The 27547-nt window shown below is 59.5% G+C and overlaps 9 protein-coding genes and 2 non-coding genes across 11 annotated transcripts; 4 read left to right on the forward strand and 7 right to left on the reverse strand.

The window, feature by feature from the left end:
• Positions 1–324: 324 nt before the first annotated feature.
• Positions 325–420, reverse strand: GGTG_20034. Its single transcript has one exon. It is a non-coding gene; the product is annotated as a tRNA-Ala (tRNA).
• A 640-nt stretch (positions 421–1060) lies between these two features.
• Positions 1061–3820, forward strand: GGTG_02277 (threonine synthase). Its single transcript, XM_009220048.1, has 5 exons — positions 1061–1223; positions 1313–1399; positions 1491–2238; positions 2339–2545; positions 2650–3820. The coding sequence occupies exons 1-5, from the start codon at positions 1137–1139 to the stop codon at positions 3159–3161; spliced, it is 1641 nt and encodes a 546-aa protein (XP_009218312.1). The 5' UTR covers positions 1061–1136; the 3' UTR covers positions 3162–3820.
• GGTG_02278 (hypothetical protein) lies at positions 3068–6913 on the reverse strand. Its single transcript, XM_009220049.1, has one exon. It carries the CDS (start codon positions 6555–6557, stop codon positions 4338–4340), a length of 2220 nt encoding a protein of 739 aa, XP_009218313.1. The 5' UTR covers positions 6558–6913; the 3' UTR covers positions 3068–4337.
• A 3373-nt stretch (positions 6914–10286) lies between these two features.
• GGTG_02279 (hypothetical protein) lies at positions 10287–10885 on the forward strand (the record flags this gene model as incomplete). The annotated part of the gene is made up of 2 exons (XM_009220050.1): positions 10287–10563; positions 10749–10885. The coding sequence occupies 2 exons, from the start codon at positions 10287–10289 to the stop codon at positions 10883–10885; spliced, it is 414 nt and encodes a 137-aa protein (XP_009218314.1).
• Positions 10886–11681: 796 nt separating this feature from the next.
• On the reverse strand, positions 11682–12311 carry GGTG_02280 (hypothetical protein; the record flags this gene model as incomplete). Its single annotated transcript, XM_009220051.1, has 1 exon — positions 11682–12311. The coding sequence occupies exon 1, from the start codon at positions 12207–12209 to the stop codon at positions 11682–11684; it is 528 nt and encodes a 175-aa protein (XP_009218315.1). The 5' UTR covers positions 12210–12311.
• An 861-nt stretch (positions 12312–13172) lies between these two features.
• GGTG_20035 lies at positions 13173–13266 on the forward strand. Its single transcript has one exon. It is a non-coding gene; the product is annotated as a tRNA-Ala (tRNA).
• A 913-nt stretch (positions 13267–14179) lies between these two features.
• GGTG_02281 (hypothetical protein) lies at positions 14180–18664 on the reverse strand (the record flags this gene model as incomplete). The annotated part of the gene is made up of 1 exon (XM_009220052.1): positions 14180–18664. The coding sequence occupies one exon, from the start codon at positions 18662–18664 to the stop codon at positions 14180–14182; it is 4485 nt and encodes a 1494-aa protein (XP_009218316.1).
• A 595-nt stretch (positions 18665–19259) lies between these two features.
• Positions 19260–19682, reverse strand: GGTG_02282 (hypothetical protein; the record flags this gene model as incomplete). The annotated part of the gene is given in 2 exon segments (XM_009220053.1): positions 19260–19433; positions 19445–19682. The coding sequence occupies 2 exon segments, from the start codon at positions 19604–19606 to the stop codon at positions 19260–19262; spliced, it is 336 nt and encodes a 111-aa protein (XP_009218317.1). The 5' UTR covers positions 19607–19682.
• Positions 19683–22410: 2728 nt separating this feature from the next.
• Positions 22411–22977, reverse strand: GGTG_02283 (hypothetical protein; the record flags this gene model as incomplete). Its single annotated transcript, XM_009220054.1, has 1 exon — positions 22411–22977. The coding sequence occupies one exon, from the start codon at positions 22975–22977 to the stop codon at positions 22411–22413; it is 567 nt and encodes a 188-aa protein (XP_009218318.1).
• Positions 22978–23223: 246 nt separating this feature from the next.
• On the reverse strand, positions 23224–24855 carry GGTG_02284 (hypothetical protein). Its single transcript, XM_009220055.1, has one exon. The coding sequence runs from the start codon at positions 24128–24130 to the stop codon at positions 23654–23656; it is 477 nt and encodes a 158-aa protein (XP_009218319.1). The 5' UTR covers positions 24131–24855; the 3' UTR covers positions 23224–23653.
• Positions 24856–24872: 17 nt separating this feature from the next.
• Positions 24873–27483, forward strand: GGTG_02285 (hypothetical protein). The gene is made up of 6 exons (XM_009220056.1): positions 24873–25065; positions 25229–25441; positions 25554–25707; positions 25766–25878; positions 25935–26272; positions 26358–27483. Exons 1-6 carry the CDS (start codon positions 24985–24987, stop codon positions 27364–27366), a joined length of 1908 nt encoding a protein of 635 aa, XP_009218320.1. The 5' UTR covers positions 24873–24984; the 3' UTR covers positions 27367–27483.
• Positions 27484–27547: the final 64 nt, after the last annotated feature.

Here is a 27547-nt window from a genome sequence, read left to right on the forward strand (position 1 = left end):
TATCACGGGAGAACGGCGACAGGTATAGCAGGAAGAAGCGGATCGTCGAGCTGTTCAGCTACTAAATACAGATCAAGGATGAAATTTGAAATGCACAATAACGCTATACCAAAACAAAGTATCGTAAGTTTTGTAAAGTATCTAGTACCTGCGGACGAAACAGTCAATATTCATATCTGCAAACCACTGCAATTATAAAAGAAAAAAAACCCCCCATAAGTCCTGTCCCCCTTTTCCACGGTCGGCAAAAAGGGGTGAAAAAAGAAGGAGAGGAAGAAGGAAGCTATCACCACCATGGATGCGAGCATCTCGCAACCAAAACATTGGACAAACGGGGAATCGAACCCCGGACCTTTCGCAATCGACGTCGTGCTTGTGGCACAGTGCGAAGCGAACGTTATACCCCTAAACCATTCGCCCTGAGCTGATTGATAGCTGACGGGATGGTGGGCGAGTTTATGATGAAGGTGGAGGTGGGAGTGTGGGTCGAGGGTTGATGACCTCTGCGGCTTTTTGTCGTCTTGACCCGCCGACCAAGTGGGGGACGGATTGGGGCCTGGGGCTGGGAGCTTGATGGGAATGGGGGTGTCTTCCTCGGGTGGTGATTTGGCAAGGCGGTTCTTTTTGGGACAGCACGCCAGTGTGTTTTTTGTTTCCCGTGTTGCCCTGTCTGCCTTGTATGTGGAATGCTGCTGGGGATAAATAAATGCACCCACAACACATGACTAGAAAGAAGAGCACTTTGCACAGGTTGTTTGCAAGGCATGTCGGTCATAAAAGGACGCAAGTCACACGAAACCCGATCCACCTGTTGGCCACGAGAGTCTCGGGCGTGGCAAAGCCTTGTCGTGTATTGGACATTCCTGGTGTCGACTTCTGGAAACATGTTACACAGTATTACGTGCAGCTAACGCCCAGAAAAGAGGTGGACCCCTGTCAATCCATCCGCCCGTATTGGAAGTTAAGCGGCTCCACCGCCTACTGCTCGCCGATCTCGGAAGAGCGGGGTGGTGACTCGACAAAAAAGTCTCTGGGCTGAAGACGCGACCACTGAGAAGGGCGTCGATTGGGATTAGAATAGGGGCCGGTACTGGTACTGTAGGAGTCGGACAACAGCTTCGGAACAAAACACCACAATGGAAAACGGCACGACAAACGGCGCGACGGCGGCGACGCACACCCCGTCGCAGACATATCTGTCGACCAGGGGCGACGACTATGGCGTATGAATATGAATTGCTGCCGAATTCCTGCAGTTGCTGCCCGAGATGCCCGTCTGTCGACGCTAACATGCACCGTCCCGGACCCATAGCTCACCTTCGAGACGGTCGTGCTCAAGGGCCTCGCCGCCGACGGCGGGCTCTTTCTGCCCGAGGAGGTGCCCCTTGCCACAGATTGGGTACGTCGGCGGTTCCCAGAGCGAGGGACGGAAAGGCACATGTCCCCAGGGCAGGGGCTAACAGACATGACAAACCCTCCCCCACGCGCAGCAAAGCTGGAAGGACCTCCCCTACACCGAGCTCGCCGTCCGCGTCCTGGGCCTCTACATCTCGCCCGCCGAGGTGCCGACGGCGGACCTGCGCGCCCTCGTCGAGCGGAGCTACTCGACTTTTCGCGCGGCCGAGGTGGCGCCGCTGGTGCGCATCGAGGACGACACGCACCTGCTGGAGCTCTTCCACGGGCCCAGCTACTCGTTCAAGGACTGCGCGCTGCAGTTCCTCGGCAACCTGTTCGAGTACTTTTTGACGCGCAAGAACGAAGGGAAAGCCGGCGCCGACAGGCACCACCTGACCGTGGTGGGCGCGACGAGCGGCGACACGGGGTCGGCGGCCATCTGCGGCCTGCGCGGCAAGAAGGACGTGTCCGTCTTCATCCTGCACCCCAAGGGGCGCGTCAGCCCCGTGCAGGAGGCGCAGATGACGACGGTGCTCGACGCGAACGTGCACAACCTGGCCGTCGCGGGCACCTTTGACGACTGCCAGGACATCGTCAAGGCGCTGTTCGGCGACGCCGACGCCAACGCGGCGCTGCGGCTCGGCGCCGTCAACTCGATCAACTGGTCCCGCATCCTGGCCCAGATCGTCTACTACTTCCACTCGTACTTTGCCCTCGCGCGCGCCGACGCCGGCTTCAAGGTGGGCGACAAGGTCCGCTTCGTCACGCCCACAGGCAACTTTGGCAACATTCTGGCCGGCTACTTTGCGCAAAAGATGGGCCTGCCGGTGGATAAGCTGGTTGGTGCGTTGATATCTCTCTTGCTCTTTCCCTCTGGACGGGATTTTTTTCTTCTTTTTTTTTCTTTTTCTTTTGGTTTATGGCAGCTGACTGCGATCTTCAGTGGCGACAAACGAAAATGACATCCTGGACCGGTTCTGGAAGACGGGCAGGTACGAGAAGAAGCCGGCGCAGGGCGCCGAGGCCGAGGGCGGCATCGCGGCCGACGGGGCCAAGGCGCACGAGGAGGGCTGCAAGGAGACGCTCAGCCCGGCCATGGACATTCTGGTGTCGAGCAATTTCGAGCGCCTGTTGTGGTTCCTCGCCAAGGGTATGTCTCCTTTTTTTTTCCCCTCCTTGTTCTCACTCTCTGTCCGCATCGATTCCCCCTCCCCCACCCACCGCTTACACGCGACAAAAAAAAACAAAAAACAGAGTTCGCCGCAACGGCCGGCCTCAACGACGAGTTCAACAAGAAGCAGGCCGGCCAGGAGGTGCTGGCGTGGTTCAAGTCCCTCAAGGCCACGGGCGGCTTCGGCCCCGTGCACGCCGAGATCCTGGCCAACGGCCGCGCCGTCTTCGAGAGCGACCGCGTCAGCGACGCCGAGACGCTGGCCACCATAGCCGACGTGTACCGCAAGACGCGCTACGTGCTCGACCCGCACTCGGCCGTCGGCTTCGGCGCCGCCCGCCGCTCGGCCGCCCGCGCCCCCCGGGGCACCCGCCACATCTCGCTCGCCACGGCGCACCCGGCAAAATTCTCGGGCGCCGTCGAGCAGGCGCTAGGAGGGGAGGAGGGCTTCGACTTTGCGCGCGGCGTGCTGCCCGAGGAGTTTGTCGGGCTCGCGCAGAGGGAGAGGCGCGCCATCGAGGTGGCGCCCGAGTGGGAGGCCGTGAGGGAGATTGTCAAGAGGCAGGTGCTGGAGGACCTCAAGGTCGAGGCATGAATGTTGTTGCGTCTTTTTTTCTCTCTCATTTCTCTACACCTCGGTGGTTGAATAGGGCTGGCTGGCTATTGGACATTTTTGCTTGTCGGACTGCGATCAGAAGCAAAACATGTGTGAAAAGGGGTTGCCAAACGTCACGAAATGTGTTATCATCAGACATGACCATCATCACCAAGTCGCATTGTCCTGCATCAGAACGACAAGGCGAAAATCAAGATAAGCCCCAACACCGTCACTGAACCCAGCGGCAATAGCGGGATGGAACGATCATGAGACAGGCCCTACACAGGCGGGCGACGGCTGCTTCCTTGTTCGACGCCCCATCTTTCTAGGCAAAGACGGACAAACCCCAAGCCTCCTTCTTTGCCATCCATCTGTCTTATCAATCTATGGTATATGACCAGAAGAAAGGCTCTTGCTCTAGTCTAGACTCTTCTCTGTCCCGCGCCTCCTCTTTCGATACGTCAGGCACCTAGGGTAAAAATAACAACTGTGGGGCGAGAGCGCGCCCCTTCTTTTCTCTTGGTCTCCAGATTCCCCATACTCAAAAAGCAGCAAACGAGGCAGAAGACAAAGGATGAGAATCATAAAGAAAAGTCATAATAAAGAGGGCCTGGCTCGGCAGTAAAAGATTGGCCGCCACGGTAAATCACAACTCGTATATCGTGGCAGAAGGCTGTCTGTAATGGCGATGGCTTCTTAAAGCAGAAAAAAAGGGAACGGATATTCACAGTTTTTAGGGGGGTCACTTCCCACAGACCCAGAGACAAGGGATGTGAAACGGGATAAAATGAATCACCAAATCAACGCCACCGAATAAAATGTATAGTTAACGAGAAGCAGAATGAAACCCTGAGAGGAGGATTCAGAGTAACCAGGCCCAGTGCCTTCGTCGTAAAGCATCGAAGTATCGTCAAATGAAAATGAAAAATGTCCATGGGTATCGGTAGCGAGAGCCCTTTTTGGATAACGTTTTGCCGTGCCGTGAAGCCCAAAAAGCCAGGATGCAGTCGTAGACAAATTTTCGACGTCTTATTCGTTGAGAATTGAAAGAAAATGTTGGATGGGTCGCCAAAAAGGGAGGGTCGGGAATAATAGCAATGCTGAATAGGCCAAGAATTGGAAGGAGCCAAGGACGAGCTACCTTGAGCAGTAGGCTATCCGCAAGCAAATGGGCTATATACCCCAGCTGCCTCGCCTCTCCTTGACTCCCCAAGCCAGGGGGCTGATGGTCTCCAGGTCCGGGTGCTGGCTGGCCCACTCGTGTATGTAGAGCTTGAGAGCCTTCCAGCGCGGGCACCGGTCTTGCTCCTTGGTGTCGTCGTCCTCGGTGAGCTTGATGTGGCCCTTGGCCTTGCCACCGCAGGCGACCGCCACGACGCCATCCATAAGGGCGTCGTCGTCGCGCTGCAGGTCGGCAAGGGGGATGCGCGAGATCTTGGACAGCTCGTCGTCGTAGGAACGCGCCATGGCTGGGTAGCCCAGGCTCAGGTAGTTGTAGACCTGCGTCACGTAGCGGTCGTTGAACTCGGCCTGGATCTGCTCCTCCAGGTCCACGGCCGCCTTCTCCTTGCGCAGCCGCTCCTCGAACCCCATGAGCATGTGCAGGCCCTTGGCTTCGCCGCTGCGCTTGTGCGCGTGCAGCGACGCCAGCGGCCCGGCAGAGTGGGTCCCTGACGGCGACTTCTGGGCCGCCTCCAGCTGGCCCGGCTCCTCACTCAGCGGGGGCGAGATGCTAGTGGCCGTGGTGCCAAAGGCGATGGAGAAGGGGTCCGTAGCCGACGAGCTAGGGATGCTTGGGGTGGATATCATCTCCATGCGCGGGATCTCGGCAAGCGCCTCACCCGACTCGGCAGTGAAGCAGTATCCCCTCCACAGACCCCGCTGGCCGGTGGGATCGCGGTTCGTCTCGTCCGCCTCGGACTGCCACAAGTGTTCGGGCTCGAGCTTGGTGTGTTTGGGAGAGGGGCACTTGCGGAACGTCAGGTCGGCGCCCAGCATGGGCGGGCTGCGCTTCCGGAGCGCTTCCAGGTTCCTGTCGGGCTCGGCAGGGCGGCGGAAGCCGCCACCAAACCCAAAGGGGCGTGCGGGGGCGTGGCGGGAGAAGCCCGTCTCGGCGGGGATAAAAGGCATGTCGGCGGCCTTGCCCGGCGGGGCCGAAGGGATGAAGGGCATGACAAACTCGCCAATGGGCTTGATCGGGGGCGGCGACGAGGGCACCAAGGGCATGGTGGACTCGCCAATGGGGGCCAATGGGCTCTGGCTGATCAGGGGCATGTGCGTCTCGCCGATGGGCCCCCGCTCCCGCTGCTGGAAGGGCTGGGGACTCGGGGTCTCCTTACGGCTCGAGGTCAACCACATGGTATCTGTGGGCGGGCTGTCGAGCTGCATCTCGTCCAGTTCGCGCGTGTCCATCCTACTCCTAGCGCGGCGGCCCACGGCGTCCTGTGCTTCCTTGACGTGCCAGCTTATGTCCCCGTCGGTCGAGTCGCGGCGGGGGCGGGGCGCGCCCAGAAGGCGGACCTGGGGGCGGCCGCGGGGGTCCGCGTCTTCCGAGGCATCGTCGCCGTCGTCGGAGCCCTCGCGGGCGAAGAAGTGCTCGGCGCCGCCTATCCTCTGGCCGCTGTTGGGGAAAGCAGAGAGTGCTATCTCCTGCAGGCGCTTCTCGATCTCCTTCTTTGCTAGGTTGTACATGTGTTCAGCCGTCTCCTCGTCACACGACTCGCGCCTAGCGAGCCCTGTGATCTTGTTATGACGTTTCTTGGTGCGCTGGACGGAGTAGATGTGGTTGTGGTAGGGGGTGATGTCGGTCTTGTCGATGGGCCGCGTGGCCGGGCCGACGTCGCCGGTGCGACGGGACCGTCGCGACGAGTCGATAAGCTGCGGCGCGAACCGCCTCTTGTCACGCGGCGCATCATAGCTAGCGGTGGTGTAGGCCTCTGCGGCTGCGGGCTCGAACACCAGGACGGGCGCCGGGGCGAACGTGGGCGAGGGCTCGGGCGACGGGTCTGGCGTCAGCTCGGCGGCGGGGCCGGGCAGGTTGCCGGGCTTGCGGTACTGCGCGAAGGTCGTTTCTATGGGGATGGGGGCGAACCGCCGCTTCCCCTCGGTTGGAGACGCCATGGATTGGAGGTCGTCTATGGTAGGCTGTGGCTTTGTTGAAGTCAGGGCCCCGAGATCCCTAGGGCGAATAGGGAGGACAATGGGTGAATGACAGCGGTGGAGGCGGTGTTGTAGTGGTGGTGGTGGCAGCGGAGGTGTTGGTGAGAGAGCCCTAGTGGTGATTACAGTGGAAGACGAGTGAGGTGTTGGGCGGCGTGCGGTGGTGGATGCTATGGTTGGCTGCGCTTGGGGGTGGTCTGAGACCTGGTGGGTGCTTGACACACACGCCACCATAAGAAAAATGACGAGATGGACGGTGTATTTAAAGGGGCGTGGGAGAGGCGCAACAAAGAGACAAAAAGGAGAGGGCGAGGGCGTATGGCTGATGTGCCTGACGGCGGCAGCAACAGTAACAGCAACAGCAACACAGGTGGACGTCTTGGGGAACCCGCTGATGCGTTCTCGGGGGAGGAGGAAACCTCCAGGGCGTGGCGGGGTGTGCGGCCTGTTGTACCGTACCACCTCTGCCTCGGTTTTGTTTGGCGGGTGGGCAATGGATCTTGTGGAAAGGGGTGAGAGGGAGATCAGAGTGTCGGAGAGTCGGCTACGGGCTTGCTGCTCCCCCTTCTGAGGGCGGTCGTGGGCTGTTGCTCGCTGGCGGGCAGGGGAGGAGGTGGGGAGACGAGTGTGGCCTGGGGCGAGCAGCGGTCACAGGGTTGAGCTGCGGATCTTTGCAGGGCTGCGATGCTCACCCAGGGTCCAGAACGGACATGCACAGGTGGGGTGCCCGCCGATTGACGGCCTCGATTTTTGGCTCTGATTCAATGTGGTGGCGGCTAGTGTGGTGTCTGCGAGGTACCCGGACAGTGCTGAGATGCGTGCTGCACTAGGGCTTGCGTGCCGAGCCTCCACCGCCTCGTGCTTGCACAAATCGCACCTCGCACTATGCGGCGACACAAGCTGGACTCGACGCTGCCGTTTCTGGCGGTTGGCGACCTTGATTTGCTGGTGCATGTCACACCCACCCAGCTCCACCCTGCCGTTGCCCTGTATCGGGTTCCGTATTCCGGCGCTCTTTCCATTCCCAGGAATGCACTTGGTCCCATTGCCCGCAGGCATTGCTCCATTGATGTCATTCAGCCCGTTGGGGAGCACGGAGTGGGAGTGTCGTGTGCCCACAATCAAAGTGGGAAGCAGCCCGCAGTGCCCGCCAGTGCCCGCCAGTGCCCGCTTCCTGCTCGGTTCAGCGTCTGAGATCCCAGCCGTCCGCTCCTGCACGCATACCGCCCTTCTGGTGACGTGCGCTGCAATTGTCCAATCGCCAACGCACGGCCACGCACCTGTTTGCCTCTTTTTGTCCACGGCGGCTGCTCCCAGAGGCGGGTTATTGATCTGCTAGTGCGTACATACCTTGTACCTACATTGTACCTACCTACACGGTAGCAATGGAACATGCCTAGAAACAGCAGCCCGGTAATTTCACACCTCCACATAATTTCCCCTGCACCAGAGCCGCCCCGCCACGTACCGAGAAGTGGTGGTTGGAGGCTGGTGATTGTGTGCTTGCTCGTGTGCTTGCTTTGTGATAGGGTTGGATTATTGTATTATCGTCGCTGGCGGATAGCAAATGTCGGATATGCAATGCATGACAGGCTGGTAGCCAAACTCGTTTGGACGGTTCATGTTCTTGGTTCTTCCGAGTCAGGACCAAGAAAAGGGTTTTCTCGTCGTATTGCACCACCACAGTGTCGGTCGGTCTGTCTGTCAGTCTCGGCGGGCATGGCTCGGTCTGCAGCTCAGGAGTGCCAGGTACCTTGGACACCGGCCTTCGGACGGAGCTTGTTCGTGTTTACTGATAGGGAACCAACTAGCCGGCAGCCAGCAGCCAAAAATGGACCAGGCGCCACGTCCGTCCCAAACATGGGTTCCCTACCAAGGCGCCCAACAAAATGCTCCAGCCGGAAGGCTAGGAGGCGGTTCCGCGTGGCCCCTTCTGACGCTGCAGACTCTATCTAGCATTGCCGTCAAATCACCTAAAGCGGCAGCCTAGTGGGTTGTGGGACTGGAGCAGCAGCAACCGGTGTATATCTCGCCTCGCATATTATGTCCATCTTTGCGGGTGTCACGATTCCACAGCATAATGTGCGGCAGGCAGAGACAAGACGGTTGAACAGTGAGGGAAGAAAACATGAAAACAGCGTGGGGGATACACAGCGTCAGGTCCAGGCCGAACTCGGACGCACGCATGTACTGTGTGGTGGTAGGTGGTAGCTGATAGTGGCTGGCCGCCCCGGCGCTAGATAGTCGCAAATTCAGCTTCTTGTTTTCCTGCAGGTTTTGGCGAGCTGTGGAGGCCACACTTGTCGGCCCAGCAGTCATGGCCTTCCTCGTCGGCGATGAAGCACGACCAGGAAGGGCAGTCTGACACGGGCCAAGATTAATGGTTCAATAGGAATAAATGGACCAATAGGAGGAATGGATTTGATGGATTTGATCTTCTCGAAAGTGGCCCCAGAGCTTCCAGACTGGACCCACGCGGGGGTGCCAGCACTGTCCATCAATTACCCCCACACGCACCCAGCCTGGGCCACTCGGCCGCCTGCCGCCACACCCACCCTGACCCAACTTTTCTCACCGCTCGCCCACGCGTGCTGCTGGGGTGCAACGTCGATTTTTGCTGACTGCGCTCTCCGCCTCCCGTCTTTTTCATCATCCCTTCCGTTTACTGCTCTTGGCCGCCGATGATCGATCGGCGGATTTCCTTGGTGAGCATTCGATCCAGACGAGCAGCATCGACAGCCTGGCGACTGGCGACCAGCTTTTTTTTTTTTTTTCGTATTGGCAACCAGTCATGGCTTGGACAAGGCGTCAGTCATTGAATCTCTCCACCGACTCGTTCAGCCTCCCTGTTCCGTCGCGCCCGAGATATGCGTTGCATGCTTGGGTTATTTTTTTTCTCTCTCCCCCGTGCTGCTGACAGCAGCTTTCGATTCTCTTTGTCCAACGCCAGCCAAGCCGCAACGCCACATCGCAGCACATGGCCGTCTCGTGATGGTCACACGGTAAACGCCTTAGCGCCAAGCGCCCGCGGCCTCTTCCTTCCCCATGGGCCGCCCGCCCCTGCCCAAACTAGCAAAGATGTCGGTTTGGACACGGGGTGGTTGGGCGGGCCACGCCTTGGCCTTCGCTTGTTCGGTGAGGCGGTCTGGATCGTTTGTCCAGTTTTTTTTGGGTTTTTTTTCTCTTTTTTTTTCTGTCTTTTGGCTTCGGTGGGTAGACAACCAAAACTGTCGCAACTGTCGCCCGCCACCCGGAATAGTGATTAAACGGTGAAGAAACGGCGGGTGTCTCCATTCTTTGGGCACTGACAGCCGCTCCAGCATGCATGTCTGCCTTTCTGGCTTGTTTCTTTGTGGAGTGGCGACACCATTTCGTATGCAACATATGCAGTTTAGAGGGGCCGTGACCTGAGCCCATATCATGGTTACCACGGTAGGCCCAGCAGGAGGTGGAAGCTAGATTGTCGTTTTGGTGCTTCGGTGTAGCAGCCAAAGGAAACGAGTGAAAATCAGACAAGGGAGAAGAGCATTCATTGTGGAATTTCCTTTGGATTTGATCCACTCCCTTGCGAGGGCAAAGTCCAATGCTGTACCACCCTGAGAAAAGCCCTGAGGAAAGTCCTGATTGGTGGGCTGGCTGCCCTGCATAGCCCGAGAACAAGTTTGGCTGTTGGTTGTCTGCTAGATTGATGGTAGGAGGGATGGAGGCGTTTCCAATGATTGTTGGGAAATGACGAAATCCACGCTGGAACATGAGCCTTCCAAAACATGGAAGCACATGACAATAGCAACAGCAAGGGATCCAGGTCAACCACCGCCGTGTCTCCAGTTCAGAATACAACGACTTGGTCTACCACGTTTTTCTGCGCCACGCGCGTCGAGAACGAGGTCGCTGTCATGGACATCCACCCTACGCCACATCGACCCGCCCATGGGTACCCCTCGTCTTTGCCTAGGGTCGCCCATGTCTCTTGGTGGCGTAGATGGCAGCGCTGCTCAAGGGCCTGCGCGACCACGCGCCCCGCCCTCGGTCCGCGGCAGCGGCGGGCTTAGCATCCGGCGAGCTGGTCAGCGCGCCTATGGTCACTGTCGGGGCGGGCCCGTGGGGCTCGTCCGGAAGGTCCTATGCACACCCGTCAAGGGCTCCGCGCCAAGCCCGCGCTGGCGGACGGAGAGTCCCGCCATGTCCAGAGCTGCCGAGCCGGCGGTTGTGCCGGAGCAGGCTTGGTGTCTTCCTCGACGTGAGCTTGCCTACACAGTTCGCCGGGCTTGCAGAGAGTGTGAGAGGAGGGTGATTGCGCGCACGGGGACATGCGTGGGAACCCCTCCCCTCAATGCCGGCACACCTACCTACACAAGGTATCTACCTAGCCAGACTTGTTTGTATGCTGGTCCGCAACGTCAAACGCCAGCAACGTCCCGATAGATCCATCATCTGCCCATATCATGGGTTTCCTTGACTACGACTTCTCCAGCGTCCTGCATCCCTGCTACAAGTTTCTCTGCCCCGTCGACGCGGAATGGGGTGGTCAGCTGCCCTGGTGGACAGGGGTCCGGGGGTGACGAGAGTAGCATCCTGAAAAGCGCAGAGCTGGCCGGCACTCCCCTTCCCCGCTCCTGGCCAACACTGCGGCCGTCTAGCCGGATACGACTTGGGCATGGGTGAGAGAGAGCACGAGCTCCAAAGGCCAGAGGCCCCATCGCCGGCATTGACAAGATGGTAAACGTCGACTCCCTGCTCGGTGCCGCGCTGCCTTGACAACTGAGAGGCCACTATATTGGCCGCCTTTTGCACATGATTGGCTTTCTGGCATGGCATCCGGAGCCAACCGCCTCACGACGCTGAGCTCAGGGGTTATCGACAAAACCTCGGCAGGAGTTGCTGATCAGGTGCCACGCACTCCGTCTCCTGCTTTCCCTCACTGACGTAACAACTTCGTAACACTTGCGCTACTGCAGGTGTTGAGATGCGCGAGGTTACCTGGGTCCCAAGCCATGTTCCTGTCATGAGAGGGGCATCCATCTGGATCTACCTTTGGTTCCCTTACCTAATCTGGAACGCTCATGAATAATAGGACGGGAGGGGGGAGAGGGCCTGGCCGGGCTTGGCTGCGTCGCCCTAGCGCGCCTTGTCAAGCCAAGCGATCATTTTTTTCCCCTCCAGGCGGCCGGTAGCGATTCAATAAAAATACGACTCCGGCCCGCTCGTCTCAGTAGTCGAGATAGCATCGCGAAACGGCAGTCATGTGGTGTTTGTTTCATGGCCGGGGGGTGGTTCGTGATCAACAGGGGGCAATTTCCAAGAACCTTCTTTGGGGCGAGTTATGTAAGAGAAACAAACGGCATGCACCTTGCTTCTCTACAGACAGTGGTCTTTTGTGGCCCCCAGCAAACAACCCCGAACCAGCCCGCGCCGGAGGGTGGCTTCACCGTTTCCCCGGGTTTTGGAAAACTCCCTGTCCGCCTGGCCTCCGCCCGAAGACGACAGACCGCCGCCGCCGCCGTCTCCCCCGCATCCGTGATTGGGTGCGCCCGCCAACTCACCCAAGGAACACAACAGCCTGGCCCCGACGTGGCATGCGAGATTCTCAGGGGAGGGGAGGCTGTTGTGGCCCGGAACGCGCACCTTGTCGGTCTGCACCGATGCTGTGCGCGCAGTGCGCATGTTCCAGACCGTTTCCGCCTCCCCCTTTTTGGGTCCTTGACCCGAAAGTACATCCCGCTTCCGGCCGAGAGTCGCCTGCGGCTTGGGGCTCTTAGGGGGGTGTCCATTTTCGAGGTGGCAGCCAGGCGACGGCGATGGCGTGTGCTCGTCGGCGGGCCGCTGGGCCGCTTCGACGCATCCGCCCGCGACGTCGATTATGTGCATGTCTGCCCGATGCGGCATTTATTTTTATTTTTTTCTTCGTTTACCTCCCTTGGGCCGCGCGCCCCCGCCCAGCCAACGCCCGACGGCATTTCTCCCAGATCGCCTATCCATTTACAGAGCCGCGTAGGTCGACGGCGTGTCTCGAGCCTGCCCGTTTGACCTTCCCATGTGTCACGTCCCCCTCCACCCCGATCAGCCCTCGGCCGCGTAGTAGGGCATCAACGGAACGGAAGGACGGGGGAAGAGGACATTAGGCTGCCGAAACGCATGTCGTGGGGCAACACACGGGTAAGTTGGCCTCGATGCTGACAAGGACGGCCTCGAGCACGGTTTCCGTGTCTCATCGCAGAAGGGCAATTTGGGGCTGGGCAGCACGGGGTAGATTGCTGGGGAACCTCTCCAGCCTACCACATTTCGTTGCTGAGATGACTCCTCCCAAGCACCGCTCCCACAATAACGCGCTGTATAACGGAACGCGCCTCTCTGTCATACACGGGGGACGCAGCGAGACGGCGCCAGGTGTCACTCCGGGGACAAGAGAAGGCAAATCACGGGCGAGATAGGGTCGAATGACGCAAGTGGCACAACCCAGCCTACGCCCTCGGCGGTTCTGCAAGGGGGGAATAGCAAGGAAGCAAGACCGAGTTCAAGCAAGATTGTCCCTGTTGATGATAATGATGCCCGAGTCTCTCGCCTTCTAGACTCTTCGACTGGGCCGGGTGTTTCTGGGAGATGTAATGCCACTCATCGCCACCAAAGTAGCCGAACGCATGTAAGCTGCCTGGCTTGTTTGAGAAAGCTAGGGTAGATAAACACTCGATGTAAAACGTACCCAAAAAGTTCCGCTGTACCTGTAAAAACAAGGGGGGTTGTTCTCCATGGCACGCACCTGAGATGAACCTTCAGGCCCCACACGAATCAGCTCTACATATCCCCACCATTTGGAGGCCCAACCCAGCCTTCAATCCATGGTTACCAGTCGGGCGTATGGTGTAGTGGGAGCACGTTCGCTTTGCAATGCACACCGCATTACAAACCTTGCGAAAGGTCCGGGGTTCGATCCCCCGTTCGTCCACATCCTCAGCTGGCTTCGGCTAGCAACTTCTTTTGCTTTGTTTTTACTTTTTTTGTTCCTAAACCCCCTCGCACCAGACCAGACCATCAAGCACAAACAAGCAAGTCTCGTCACATCCAGGGCCAACGCTAGTTCAGCGCCCAAGCACTGTTGGAGGAGCACACACATCACAAGGCAGCAAATCCATCTTTGCCTGCAGGGGTAGCGAGAGAAATTCCATAGCTCAGACTGTTCAAGTCACAAGTGCTTCTTGGCCAGGGCAAATTAATGGGTAACGCGGTCCAAGAGATAATGTACACCAAAAGGGCATGGAAAATGGATGCTATTGATCCCAAGGTTAAATGGAATAAATAATAATGGCTGGCTGATATGTGAACAAGGCAAATAAAAGAAAAAGTGAAATGCCCCGAGCAGACGAAAACGCCATCGCGACATGCCAACAACGCTTCCGCCAATGCTATACTACGCTTTACCCACGTCTTTCTACTTGTTCAGCTTCTTCGTGCGTTGCTTGTGAGTAGATGTGTTCCTTCTGGCTTTCCCCGCGCATAGCTCCGTATCGGCCAGAAGCCTACTCCCGTCAAACCATAATGCCAAAGGGCGATTAAAGCATATAATATAATGTCCATGAGGAAAAAGAAACGCAAGACAAAATGGCGAAAATGACCGCACCCAAGATTATCCAAGAGTTTTCGTCGTTTTCTTTTGAAGTGGGCTGAAAGATTGTAAGCTGCATAAGAACCCTTCCCATGCTTTTCTATATGCATCAACATGAACGCTAGCGACAAAGGAGAAGAGGTGCCTAGGCGCCCGTAGCCAGAACAGTGGCTGATGAGTAAATCGTAGTGGTGAATCGTTAAAAGACGGGATGTGCCGCAATTATTGGCGTAGAAGGCGCCGAGAGCCGGTGGTATCAGTGCATGACGCCCTGCCTCCAGCGCTCAACCATATCGGTCTGCTGGCCGGGCACCTGCATGGGCATCTGCATACCCATCTGCACGGGCATGGGCATAGGCATGGGGCCCGCGCCGCCATAGGCACCATAGGCGCCGACAGCCGGGGCTCCGCCGTACATGAGCCCAGGTTGGGCCTGCTGGGCCTCGGGGCCAAAGTTGCCAGCGGAGCCGACGAGGCCGCCGTTGAGGCCAGGCTGCTGGAACTGCTGTTGCAGCTGGCGCTGCTGCAGCATCTGCGTATGGCTGACGCTGCCAGTCGCCATATGGTGCTGCAGTCCGGGCCGTTGTTGGTGCAGTAGGCCTTGGGTATTGCCGTAACCATTGCTCGGAGCCGCGGCGTTTCCACCCATCTGCCAACTGGGCCCCATGCCCATACTCCTGCTCATGTTGCCACCCACGGCCCTGATGGTGGACTGCGGCTGGCCAGAGCTGCCGGGGGCGGTCCCGCCGATCTGCGCCAGCTCAGCCCGCATGCGCCGCATCTTCTCCTCCGTCTCGAGGCGCGCCCGCTCTGCCTCGGTCTCGATGCGGCGCCGCTCCGCCTCACGCGGGTCCATGGTACCCATGGGCCGTTCTAGAGGGTGTGCGCCGAGTATGTCTGCCATGCCCATAGGCTTGGATGGCGCACGCGAGTGCTGCATGGTGCCGTTGCCAGACAGGCCAAGACCAGCGCCAAGCGAGAGATCCAGGCCGCTGCCGTTGCCGCCTCCGAGAATGCCCATCTCGCGCTCGCGGGCCTCTCTTTCGGCTTGAAGCCGCCTTCTTCTCTGGCCAAGCGTCTCCTCGACTTCGCCTCCCTTTGCTGGGGCAGCTGCAGATTTGGAAGAGCCACCAGTCGACGAGGCCGTCTTTGGAGGTTCCTTGCTCTTGGTTAGGACGCTCTTGCGCTTGTTCTTGCCGGCTTCTGCCTCCTCGTCGTGATTCAGATCACCGAGCTGGCTGAGAATCTCGACAGAGAAGGCGCGGCTAACAGGCCTGGCCAGGGGAAGCAGGTTGTCCTTGTCGTCACGAGCCTTGAGCCGTCGCATGCGGTCGCCCAGCGGCTCGTCCTCGATCTCCTCCTCTGCTGGCTCTTGAGGGCCGTCACCTGGATGCTGCGGTGACAATGGCGGCGGCTGATGCAGCCCTAGACGTGACGCTGACGAGATGCCGCGGTTGTGGCCGTTCAGCAGGTTGTTGGAGCTCAGGTTCAAGGCCGACATGGACGGCACGAAGCCCATCTGACTTGCCGCTCGCGTCTGCTGGACCTGGTTCAGATAAACACCCTGGGGAACTTCGGGAGCGTAGCCCTGTAGCCTATCACGCCTGCGGCTGAGAGGCTCGTTGTCCTCCTGGTCACGCCGCTCCATCAACCCCAGAGGGCGGTGCACCTCGGCGACTGCGACCGAGATGTCGGCATTGGGGTTGGCGCGAACAGCCTGCAGGAAGGCCAGGGGCACGTCCTCGTCTTCATCCTCATCATCCTGTGCTAGGGCAGGATCTTCCCACGCCAGGTTCACACGCTTGCCCTTGCGGTTCTTGCGTTCCACCTCGGCCACGGCGTCGAGCTCGAGCAATGTCGTGTGCATGCCGTGAGAGTAGGCCTGCGCCGGCAGCTGAGTGCGCATCTTGGCCCGCTGCTTCCGAATCTGGAGCTCTGCGAGCAGGGTGGTTGGTGGTCCCTGGTAGAGCTCCTCGCCTTCGTCCTCCTCATCCTCCTCCTCGTCCGAAGACGCCTTTTCGTCGTCGTCCGGCGCCATCATTGAGTTCGGGGAAAGGAGGCCGCCGTCGAGAGCCGCCGGATCGTCCCTTCGGGAGCCCGTGGGCGGGTCTGAGTCCTTACCCCCTGACCCTGGCAGCCCAGAGCGCTCGCCAGAGTCGTTGCTGTGACGCTTGCCAACGCCCACAAGTCCGAGGATCGAGGCTCGGGTCTTGTTGTCCTCGCGCACGGTAGACATGCTGCCGGCCTTGTCACTGTCGGGCGCCTTGATGCTTCCGGAAGCGTTGTTCGCTGCCTTCTTGGTCTTCTTCTTCTTCTTCTTCTCGGCCCCGTACACCTCCGATCCCAATTTCCCAGCAAATGTGTGGTCCGTGAAAGCGCTAACAGGGGCTTTAGCCGAGGCGTCCAGGATGCTGTCAAGCGTGCTCATGGCTGAGCCGTCCTTGAGCTCGATAGGTGTGGTGTTGGCCGACGGGAGGTCGAAAAAGGCCGACGCCCGCAGCTGCGGCGGGAGGTCGGCCGGCATCATCGACATCTTAGACTTTCGCTTCTCTGCATCGGTTAGCTTTGCGGGCCGGCGGAGCTCCTGCGGATAGTGTGGCGCCGGAGCATGGGTATGGGCTCCTGCCTCTTGTGACATGTTGAGATCGGATGGCAGGGCCATGCTGGCGTCAATGTCAGCAAGGGGAGACTTTTCGGGCGATGGAGCGTTGCCCTCGGGACCCATAAACGAGCCGCCAAAGTCTCCCGTCTCGAGTGTTTCGGGAAGCCAGATGCGAGAGTCGCGACCTTGTTGGGCCATGGCCTCGAGGACTCTTGATTGGCGAGCATTCCTCTGCGCCACCTTGGGCTTCTTCGAAAGCTTCGGGGGAAGGTTGAGCATGGCCGGAACCGGAGCAGGATAGTACAGCATCTCCTGGCCGGTGTTCATGTCAAAGTACGATTTGGGCCGCTCTGACCCATGTCTTTGGTGCCCCTGAGGCCGTGGCGCAGCCGGTGGTGGCTCCTGGTGCTGTTGGTCATAATGGTGCTCGTGTCCCTGCGGCTGCCCCAAGTAGTCATGTGGGTGTTGCTGGCCATAATGGTCGTCCGGCTGGCCGTATTGCGGGCCAAAATCAACGGGCGGGAGGGTGCCAAAGTCTACGTGGTCGACGTGGTCAGGGTCGCAGTGCACGCCGTCGAAGTCGCCAAAGGCGTTCTGCGGGTCAACCGTGTTGGTCGTGTCGGTGGATTTAGGGCGGTTGTTGGGTGGCTGTTGGTGCTGCCCTGACGAGTGGCCAAAAGCATAGTCGGACGCCTCCCCGGGGGCTGTGGACGTGGTCTCTTCCCAGCGATTTGCGTTTGGTGTGGTCTGATCGGGCCCCATATTGGCGACCCTCAGCACGCCGGGACGGACTGCATCGTCCTCGTCATCGAAATCGGGGAGACGGTCGGCCTGGTCTAGAGCGTCATGTGTGAGAGTGACGGGCGGCTCCACCTCGGCGATCTCTGCGAGCGAGAGCTTGCTGGATCTAACACTGCGGACCGAGCTCTTGCCAGGGCCATGGCGAGGCATAATGGGCGGCATCGCGGGCACGAGGTCCTCGACAGGACCCCCATTCTCGGGTATGACGCCACCAGCAACCACGGGTAGTCCGCCCTTGCTAGCAGTGCTAGCGGAGCGCAGACGCGAATTGGAGAGCGAGTGGTTTGGTGACATGACGTAGCCGCCGGGCGAGTATCCGCCAGAGCGCGCGGCACTGTTGAGGCTGACGATTGAGAGCTGCCGCGTAACGATGGGCGGTGCCGACGGCCCGTCGACGTTCCTCAGGCTGTTTGCTAGTGCAACCGACCGCTGACTGTCGGAGTGTTTGAGCTGGGCGTGTGCGTCACGGATGGCGTCCTCAATGGACGAGGTCATAGACAGGCGTTCGGCGGAGGCCTCGAGGGCGGCGATGTTCCCCGTGTAGGCGCCAGACCGTGCGTTGAGTTCGGGGGTCGGGTGTTGCAGCGGGGCGTTGCTGCAGACGCTGCGGGTCGAGGAGGCGCGTGAGAGGCTGGAGAATTTCAGGGGGTCGCGGATCGGGGTGATAGCGGTCGGCGACGCAGTGAAAGGGGATGATGGGGCGTCGGTCAGTTGGCCAAGACGGTGCGGCCGCGAAGCTTTGGGGCGGACCAGCTGGGGTCTTTGACTCGGGCTGAGATTGCAGTCGTCTGTTACACTGGTCTCGGAGCCAGGCGCTGGTGGGCTCGTGCCAGCGTCTTGTGCTGGGGTTGCCGGGGCTGGAATTGAGCGCTGGCAGTCCTCGAGAGTAATGGCAGCCGACTCTGGAATGGGGTTTAGCGTGGTGCTGAGGTCGCTGAGGTTGCCGGCAGCAGGCGCCCTGCTGGGCCCTTGGCGGCCGGCAGGATCTACAGCGGCCGAGGGGGGAGTTTGTCTCGGGAGGGAGTCGGCAGCAGAGAGCGAGCGAGTGTCGGTGTCGGCGTTGGCAGGCTTCTTGGCCGTGGCGATGGGGTCAAATGGAGCGTCGGTCTCTGGCGAGGTGGACGCTGGCGAGGGCGAGGCGAGGGCGGGACTGAAGGCGCTTGGCGGCGTGGCCGAGACAATGGAATTTGGGCTCGAAAGGAAGTCTGCGCTGTTAAGCAAGGCTCTTTGTGGTGCGGGCGTGGTGGCCGCAGAGGCCAGTGTGTGTGTGGCTCGTGTAGGCGGCGGCGATGGCAAGGTGCTGGCGCCCCTATTTGCGCCACTTTTGCCTTGGTCCATGTTCATGCGCGGCGGCGCGTGCTGGCCTGGTTGCTGTCGTGTTGGTGGTGGGATCCGCTGCAAATAATCTCGGTCGGCGTTCCGGGCTCCTATCGTCAAATAACCCCCCGCGACGGCGCCGGGGCAGTCGTCGGCATCACCAGGAGTACTGCTTTGTTGCGGGAGCGAGGAAGAGTGCGAGGACGGGTCGAGTGGTGGGTGCGGGTCGCGTGCGCAAGTGGCGGCTTCTGACAACGAGGGAAACAGCGTTTTAGCCGTGGAGGCCAGCGAGGGCAGCGAAGCGGCGGCGATTTGATGGGCCGGAGCTGCTGGAGCACCTGGAGTACCTGCCAGGTTTGTCGCGCCTGCCCCTGCAGCGGGTGGATTTTCAGAGGGGACCCTGACCCTGGTCGCAGTTGCTTCTTCGGCTTTTCGTCTTGTTTCTAGTGCTGGCTCGGCTAGCAACTGTGTCGCTCTTGCTTTTTTTGCTGGCGTCTCCGTCTCCGACTCTGCTGGCGGCGGCGGGCACGAGGTCAGCAGCGGACGGCGGGCGCGGTGTGTTGGCGGCGGCGGGCTGGCGCGGTTGGTCGTGGGGGACTCGCGCGGCTTGGCGTCATCAATAGTCGTCAGGAATGCAGATGTGCCTGTGGCGGCGGTCGTGATAGGAGCTGCAGAGGTCCGGGAAGGTGCAGACGGTGCAGCAGCTGACGCTGGTGCTGGCTCTGGTGCTGGCGCTGTCGTTGCTTTTCTTGCATGGATACGAAAGAAGCTGCTTCTCTTGCTGCTTCGACTGCGACTAACAATGCCACCCAGACGGCCAGACAAAGGCGGGCCCACGTTGCAGGCGCTCGTCGCGGCAGCGGGCAGGGAGCCGGCGGTGGGTGCTGCTTTTTTCTCTCCTGCGCTATTCCTGTTGCCCTGGCCAGGGTTTTCCGCACTGACGAGCGACTTCGGTGGTAGCATTGCTGGTCCCAGGTCGGTGGCCGAGGTGGAGTTTTGCCTTGGGCGCGATGCGACGACGCAAGTGCTCGAGCAAGGCCAGGCACCGCTACTCGGCATGCGATGCGCGCCCTGAGCTCAGGCGAAACAAACCTCTGCCCGTGCCTGGCGAGCGCGTGTGCAGTGCCGCCGTCGTCGTCTCGTCTTCTCGTCTTCTCGTCTTCTTGCCTGGTTTGACTGACTCTAGGGGCCGTAGCCGAGGCTGAGCGCCCGCTTCGTCCAATGTTTGCTTGCCAACTCGAGCACGGCAACCTACGTGACAGACAGCAAACAAACAAACAGCCGACGCGATGACTGTTCGCCGCGGTGCTGACTTTGAGGGGGGGAACGGCCGAACATGGACAAATGGGATAGGAAACGTGCGGGAGCGCCAGATCGAACCCATCCACCCACCACACCACGACGGGGGTTTTCGCGGGAGCGAGCAAATATTGATTGTCCTATGATCCCAAGGGGAAGGCAGACAGGCGGCCGACAGGACCTGTTTGATAACAGACAAGCAGAACGGGTGTCCATCCCTCCTCTCGGCCCGCCTATCCCAACCCAGCGCATCCTGCACCCCTTGACCAACGACTCGCATCCTTATCTCGGGAGTAATTAATCAATGCGAGAGTCTCTTCAGGTATCTACAGCTAAGGTAATATCTGCACCGCCAACTAGAAAGCCGCAACGTCACGGTGCAGTAGCTCTGGCAAGAGGTGCCCTACCGAGTACCGGCAGATACATCCCCTCCATCCGCGCACATGTTTACGGCCAAGCACCCAAGGCACTCAAACTCCCTCCCCAGATTTGCGCCATGCGTGCTCCGTAACGCCCGCCCCTGGTTGGTCGTTCCCCGGCTCGCTCGTGTGCCCACAGCCAGCGGCACAGAGCCGAGACATGGCGGCCGGGCTGGGATGCCCAGGCGTTTGCTGGAATTGCGTTTTTATTAGCCGGGCCTCTCTCGCCCCAGCGAGCCCGCCCTTCGGCGGTGCGACGGGCAGGGTCTTGCATGTTGCACCACCAGGATGAGGGTTGGTGTGTTTTCCAAAATAGCAGCAGGCAAAGAGGCAGAGTTTGATTCGGACAAGAGGGATGATTCGCGTCCCAACGGTGGCGGCCGTCACCGGCGAGCTTGTGGAATTGCATAAAACAACCTACTCGGCGCTCATCTGCCGAAACCTTCGGTCCCAGGCGGCTGCCGTCAGCGGATTGGCCGACGAGGTCCCACGCAGCGAACGGCCTAGATGTTCGAATCCTGCCGGGCCTGCTCAGCCGCCTTCCCAGCAAAGTGTAATCTGGGCCAGGTTTTGCGGCCTGCCATTTGTTCGTGTCGCCGGGCTCCATGTCATCTCGTCAGCCTCCATCTGCGGATCCACAAAGGACGCAATGCGATGGAGGTCTCGTCGATTGGCGGCGCCACCAACCCGTTTGCTACCGTCGCATCCTGCAGATGACCCATATACCATATGCAGCTGGCCTGGCGCACCCCCAATAGGCCCAGCCAACATTACAACATTGTGCCGGTTCCCCAGCGTGCCAGCCCAGAGGTGGCATCGCGACGGCGGCCGTCAACCGTCAGCCCACCAATCCAGTGAATCCACAGGCCTGGCATGGAACAAACAAGAACCGTGGGGCTTGTTGGCGTGGCGCGCATGGCACTCCCGCTTTTTATGGCGATGACTTTCTGCAAAATTGGGGTATTGAAGAGGGACAAGCACCAGAGTCGGGGCCAAGGTCGTCGTCGTCGCATTGCCCGCTGCCCACATGCCAATATCTGGCGTCATCGTGAGCGGGTGGTGGGCGCGAGGTGGGCCCCCCCCCTAAGCCCCATTGTTCCAAGGTTCAAACAAAGAGACCTGCTCAAGGCCATTGCAGTTTAGGCCATTGCAGTTCAGGCCATTGCATCTCAGGACTATTGCAGGTGGTCCTCCTCGGCTGTGCATTGACGCGCTGCTCGTGTTTAGTGGGATCATCCAGCCTGAAGGCCTTGTGCCCGTGCACAGGCTCGTGTCTTGGGCTCCCAATCAGATGAGGCTCTAATTCAGTTCAGGGCTGATGCTAATCAACACGACACCGGCCTCATTTCGTCCTTTTTTTTTCTTTTTTCTCTCTTTTTTTGCTCATCCTTATTCTACGCAACACGAACCGGACGTATCATGACTCGAGGTGAGAATTGCAACTACTCAACTCATCGTGGTTCGCTCTATGGCTGTGCATCTATCAGCCGCCATCAATAAATCAATGGCCTCCATGTGACCTAGCGTGCCAGCCCTCCCTCCCATCCCCATCGTCGTCAGCAACTGGTCAGATAAAAGTCTGTGTTGCAGCATCTAGCCGACAGACACACACATGACAGCCTTCACAAGAACGCGCATCCCAATCAATGCATCTCGTTAAAAAAAAAAAAATCGCCGAGACCGATTCCTACTTCCGTCCTGTCGGGGCTTTTCTTTTCCGCACAAGTGCTGACGCGCCAGAGGGGACAAGAGCTTCGAGCCCTCGGCGCATTCCACATCCCTCTTCTGTTACAGCGCATGCCCAGCCCTGCAGTCAATGTCAAAGAAATGCAGGTCGGCGCTGGCATTGAGCCTCGATAGCTTGAGTAGCCTGCAGCAGGCACACCAGACCGACCGTCAGGCCGCCCAATTCTCCCGGCGCATACCTTATCGCGAGCTAATGAGGCGGGCGGCCGCGGCACCTCTTTGGTCAACCGGTGAGAGGACGCGGCAGCCCCAGCCGAGACACCACACCCGTCAGTCTCCATCTGTCCCACCCCAGCTCCGGCCCTAGCTGGCCTTGCTGCTGCTGCTGCTGCTGCTGCTGCAGTAGGATAAGGATTTGAAAAGGGTGATGCACAGATGCGCAAATGCCTGTCTGCCCGCCTGCCCATGTCGGTCCGTCGTCGCCAGCCGGATGATATTGGTACCGGACTGCAGCTGGCTCCAAGCCTTCCCGCCACCGCAACCCCAACGGCGAGCCCGCGGGCGCCGGCATCCACCGAGATTGGCAGGGAGGGTTGCATCCAGCGGGCTGCTACGGGGAATTTTAGTATATGTGGCGGCAGCGGATGTGCGGTGGATGTGATGTCCCAACCGCGGCCTGCTTTCTCGCTTGATTCCTTTCTGGGCATCCCGGATCTCCTCCCTTGAGACTGCTTGTTCTTGCGTCTTGGGCTGCTTGGGATTCAATTCTCCGCCGCAAGGATCCGACCAGCGACGCCCGAGCCTGCAGCGTCCCCGCGCCCCGTGGACCTCCTGTCTGCCACCTCCCACAGACGTCACGGTCCCATCACATCCACGTGTCGCCGACCTCGGGTTCGCCCACGGACTATTGGAACGGTCCCCTATCTGCATCCATACCGTTTTGTGACAGGAAGCCTGACCGCTCCGCGTTGGCGATGTTACGCATTAATCTCGACGAGATTTCGAGGAATTGAGGAAAAGGCATTCGCTCAGTGCACGCCTCAAGACAGTGCTCCTCCGCAGCTGGATACATTTGCAGCACTGCTTTGGGAAAGCACTGGGTCCTCCCAAACACCAAGCCGTATCTAATGTCCCTCGTCATCGGCTAGGCTTGGCTCGGTCATTCTTGCTGGTGACGTCAAAATCATCCTCATGGCACTGTTCGTTATCTTGGCCCAGAAGCGGCACTGGTAGAGGTGCAGAAGGCAGCTTGGAAACGAATGACGGGCTATCGCCCCGGCCATTCTGGTCTGGGGTTGGAGGCTTACAAGACACAACTACCTAGACACTTCCCCATGCTAGAATAGACTGTGAAGACCTTCCGTTCCAACCCCCTCGATGGATCTCCTGATTTAGGTTCGTGTTCCTCCCAAGCCCAAGCTCAATACATGCATGCATGCCTACTCAGACCCATGAACCTCGGTGGACTCGGTTGTTTCTGCGGTTTAGTTCTCTCTTTTCTCTCTCCCCGCCCTCTCCCAGTCCTCTCCCAGTCCTCTCCCAGTCCTCTCCCGGTAGTGCCGAAAGACACCCGCGGCGCCCGGCATGGGGTGATTGGTGAGACAGTCTAGGGCGACTTCCGCAGCGCTCCCATCTTGGACTTCTCGTCCTCCCACCGCTGCAGAAGCGTGTGGAACCGGGCGACCGTCAGGCCGTGCATGGCCTGCAGGCGCTGCTGCCTCTCCTGGATCATGCCGAGGTGCCGGATGCGCTCCCCGAAGAGGGACTGCCGCTGCCGCTCTATGAGGCGGTGGGCGTCGGTGCCGAGGCCGACGGCGAGCTGGGCGTGCCAGGCCATCATGACGTTGAAGACGAACAGCTGGGCCCAGAGGCCGCAGATTTCGGTCCTGGCCTCGCGGAGATCGGCCGAGGTACGGTTGAGGTGCGCCGCGAGCTCCTGGAATTCGTGGGGAAGCGTGCTCAAGTACCGGTCGAACGAGGCCATGTCGCGGTCCGGAGTTTGGACATCTGGAGCAGGAAGGAGGGCCGCACGAGGTGAGGGCCGGACTTTCAGTTTGTAAATCGAGGTTACGTTGATGATCATGGTGGGCGGATGGTTGTGCTTGGTGGTTCTATTTGGGCGAGGCCTGATGGCCGAGAATTTCGCCGACTGACTGGATGTCTTGATGTGGTAGGTGATGAAAGGCAGGGCTTTTCTTTTCTTCTTCTCGGTATCTTCAGTCTCTCAGAAGGATGCCTTACTTTCACCCTTCACTATTCCATGGTGTGCGAGAAAAAGCTAGCTAGCAGTCACTCGTTGTTATGGAAGAGGAAGGAGCAGCCCATGGCTCGGGGAGGAACGATGGTAGGCAGCCGCGGCGTTTGCTCATTCTGACGTGGCAACGGTGGTGGCATTCAATGTCCTGAAGATCTGTCGGCACCCGACTGACTCCTGCATGCCCACGCTGAGAAGCCTAAGTTCTGCTTTTATTGTAACCTGTAGAGAAAGGGATTTGCAAATCTTACTGGAAAATAATAATAATAGTGCATTCTCAACCCTTCAGCTCTTGAAATCTCATTGCTGTAGCTGACCTGAACCTAGCGATTGTTATGCCGCGAAATCAATATCCTTTTGCGTACCTAACCAGGTGTTCAAACTTTCCTAGCGTTTTGTCCTTTCAGGAAGTTTGACAGACCCGTAGACTTTTATAATTGTCCAACGATCTTGAAGTCTCCAGCCGGAAGGGACTGGTCCACTCACAGCTGGGCCTGCCAGCGATTTTCTAACAAAGCTGACGCACGGACCACATGCACTTGTCACCCCACCCACGTCCATCGTGGCGGGCGAGTTCAATGGGCTGGCGATGGCCGGCTCCGACGCCAGGTCACTGCGGCATGCCCGGCAAATAAATTGACCAGGACTCAGCAACACGCGACGGCCGCCCCCAGAAGCCTTGCATGGAGTCCCCCCTCACCCAACAGCCTCGCCCCGAGGCCTTCCAGCCCAAGATCGTCCGACTGTACGAGAATCTCTTCAAGGTTCGAACCCGCCCCCACCTCGCAGTCACGGCGTCACGGCACCCCCGTCTGTCGCCGCCCGCCTTCTTGCTCGCTCGCTTGCTGACCTGGCACCTTGAAGGTTAGCACGCCTAGTCCGGGCACCCCGCGCGCGCCATCCACTCACTCTCCATGCTGCTTCTAGGACGACGACGAAGAGGATGTCTCGGGCACCGATGGCTTCTGGCAGGAGTTCTTCCTGCTCCGGCCCGACCGGGCGTCGCTGCGCCTCATACTGGATGAGATGGGCCCCGACGAACTGCTGGAGCGCGAGGAGCAGACCAGGGAGCTGTTCGCGAGGGCCGTGTCTGCCTTGAAGAGAGGGACAAGAGGTGTGGTAGACGTACACGCACTGGAGGTTAGGCCGCTCGCCCTCGCCTTCCCGTAATCCCTTTTATGAACAGGGACCCGACTAGAGGCCCAGGCGGCGGGGCAAGAAGGCTAACATGTCCCTCCCGTATCTTGACTAGACGCTGTCAACGTTCTTCACGGCCGTCGTCGGCAAGAAGTTTACAAACCCGACATCGGACATCATCGACGTGATTGCGGGGCTGGATCAGATCGACCAAGTCTTCACTGACTTTGTGAGCGCCCTCGAGGGGCTGATACGGAATGGGAAAGACTGTATGTCCTGGGCTCAAGCGACATGTCATATTCGAATCCAAGCTGATCAAGACGGCAGTCGACACCAGGCAGGGTGCGGTTGACCTTGCGCTCGCCGTAACATCGAGTGCATACCAGACCAGCCTGCTGGCATATCTAATACAAAGGGACCTCTTCCCTGCCATAATGAAGGTATATTACCTCGGGTCTAGCCCGTATTGGCCCTGGACGCCGGCTGACTGCTCCAGTTCATACACGACATCGAATCACCCCCCGATGTGATCCCCCCGTTTAGCCTGGTTGGTCTTCTGGCCAACTACAACAAGTTCGAGTTCCAGAACCCCTACCAGCTGCGGCTCAACGACTTCGTTAACGAGGCGACCATTCAGAAGATCATCGGCGGTGTTGGGAGCGGGTGCAGGGCCTTGCGGGCCGACTACATCGATGTCCAAGAGGACCACCCGGAGGGGTGGTCATTGTCGTCTGCTCTCAGCCTCCTCGGCCTGGGGGCTATGGCGCCAGGGGGGAAGCCGCCCGCAAAACCGACATATGATGCCGAAACGGCCAAGAAGATGTTTGCGGTCTTGTGAGTAGACTCGAGCGCCGCCTGGACCTGTACTGGAGAGCAAGTACAACCGCCCCTGACCACGGGCTAATAACCTTGCATCTAGGCCTGGACAAAAAGCGCCGATGCTCCTGGCCACCTATGATTTTGCACATGCCAACAAGCTCTTCTGCTTCAACTTGGTGACACTGCCAGCGGAAAAGGACGAGGAGCAGGCATTTGCAAGCTTCATATCACTCACATCATACCTGATGCAGCACGCATACCTGACTGAGAGGGCAACGCTCTACGGCCACCTGAACCTCATGGTGTTTCGGTTGCTAGTCGAGGATCCGGTGCTGTGCCGGCGCATGTGCAGCGACGAGTCTCAGGTGCCCGTGCGTCTTTGCCGCCACCGACCTCCGCACCTCCCATGGCCGCCGCGGGGTGGTGGCGAGGCGCGGACGCTTGTCGCCGCAGTCATGGACGTCATGGTGGACGGCATCAACCACAACCTGCGGCGCCGACTGGATGCGCCGCTGTATGCGCTATGCCTGGGGATCCTGATGCGCATAATATCGTACGTGTCGCGCACGCGCACGCGACTGACGTATCACTGGTCTGAGCTGTTTCGGTCGCTGCTCTCGCTGGTTCGATTTCTGACGACGTACGTGGCGGACCTCAAGCACCTGCCCCAGATGGAGACGGTGCTGGACCTGCTGGTCAACCTGCTGGCACTGGGCCTGACGGCGGGAGAGTCGTTCCTACCGACACCGGCGGCGTACGACGACCTCTTCTACAAGGTGGTAGAGTCGGGCGAGGTGCTGAGCAAGTTCCGGGCCACGTACGAGCTTGCGTCGCGGGCGAGCTGCAGCATCGGCACGGTGGTCAGCGTCAGCGCGCACTACAAACGGCTGCTGGCGGAGAACGGCGGCGCCGAGGGGGCGGGGGGCGCCAAGGGCAACGTCACGACAATGCAGGTGGCCGAGGTGATCAAGCAGGGGTACGAGACGTTGAGCATCCAGGCCAAGGAGGGGCTGGACAGCTGGGAGAAGTACCGCGAGGCGGACGAGCGGAGGCTGCTCAAGAAGATGGCCAGGGCGGCGGTTGCCGACGTCAGCGCCGCGGTGGGGTGAAGTGGGTAGGGATATCGATGCCGATGAGAGGTTTTCAGTAGGTGGTAGCATGGATATATCTGAGGTTTCGACAGCGATGAGTTGAGGAGCGGGGTAATGCGATTGCAGTAGTTTGGGTCTGTTGTATGATTGATGCTGAGAAACGTAAGGCTGTGCTCCAGGGCTGTCTGCCGATTCCAGT

This window comes from Gaeumannomyces tritici, assembly GCF_000145635.1.
Source record: "Gaeumannomyces tritici R3-111a-1 unplaced genomic scaffold supercont2.1, whole genome shotgun sequence".
NCBI lineage: Eukaryota > Fungi > Ascomycota > Sordariomycetes > Magnaporthales > Magnaporthaceae > Gaeumannomyces > Gaeumannomyces tritici.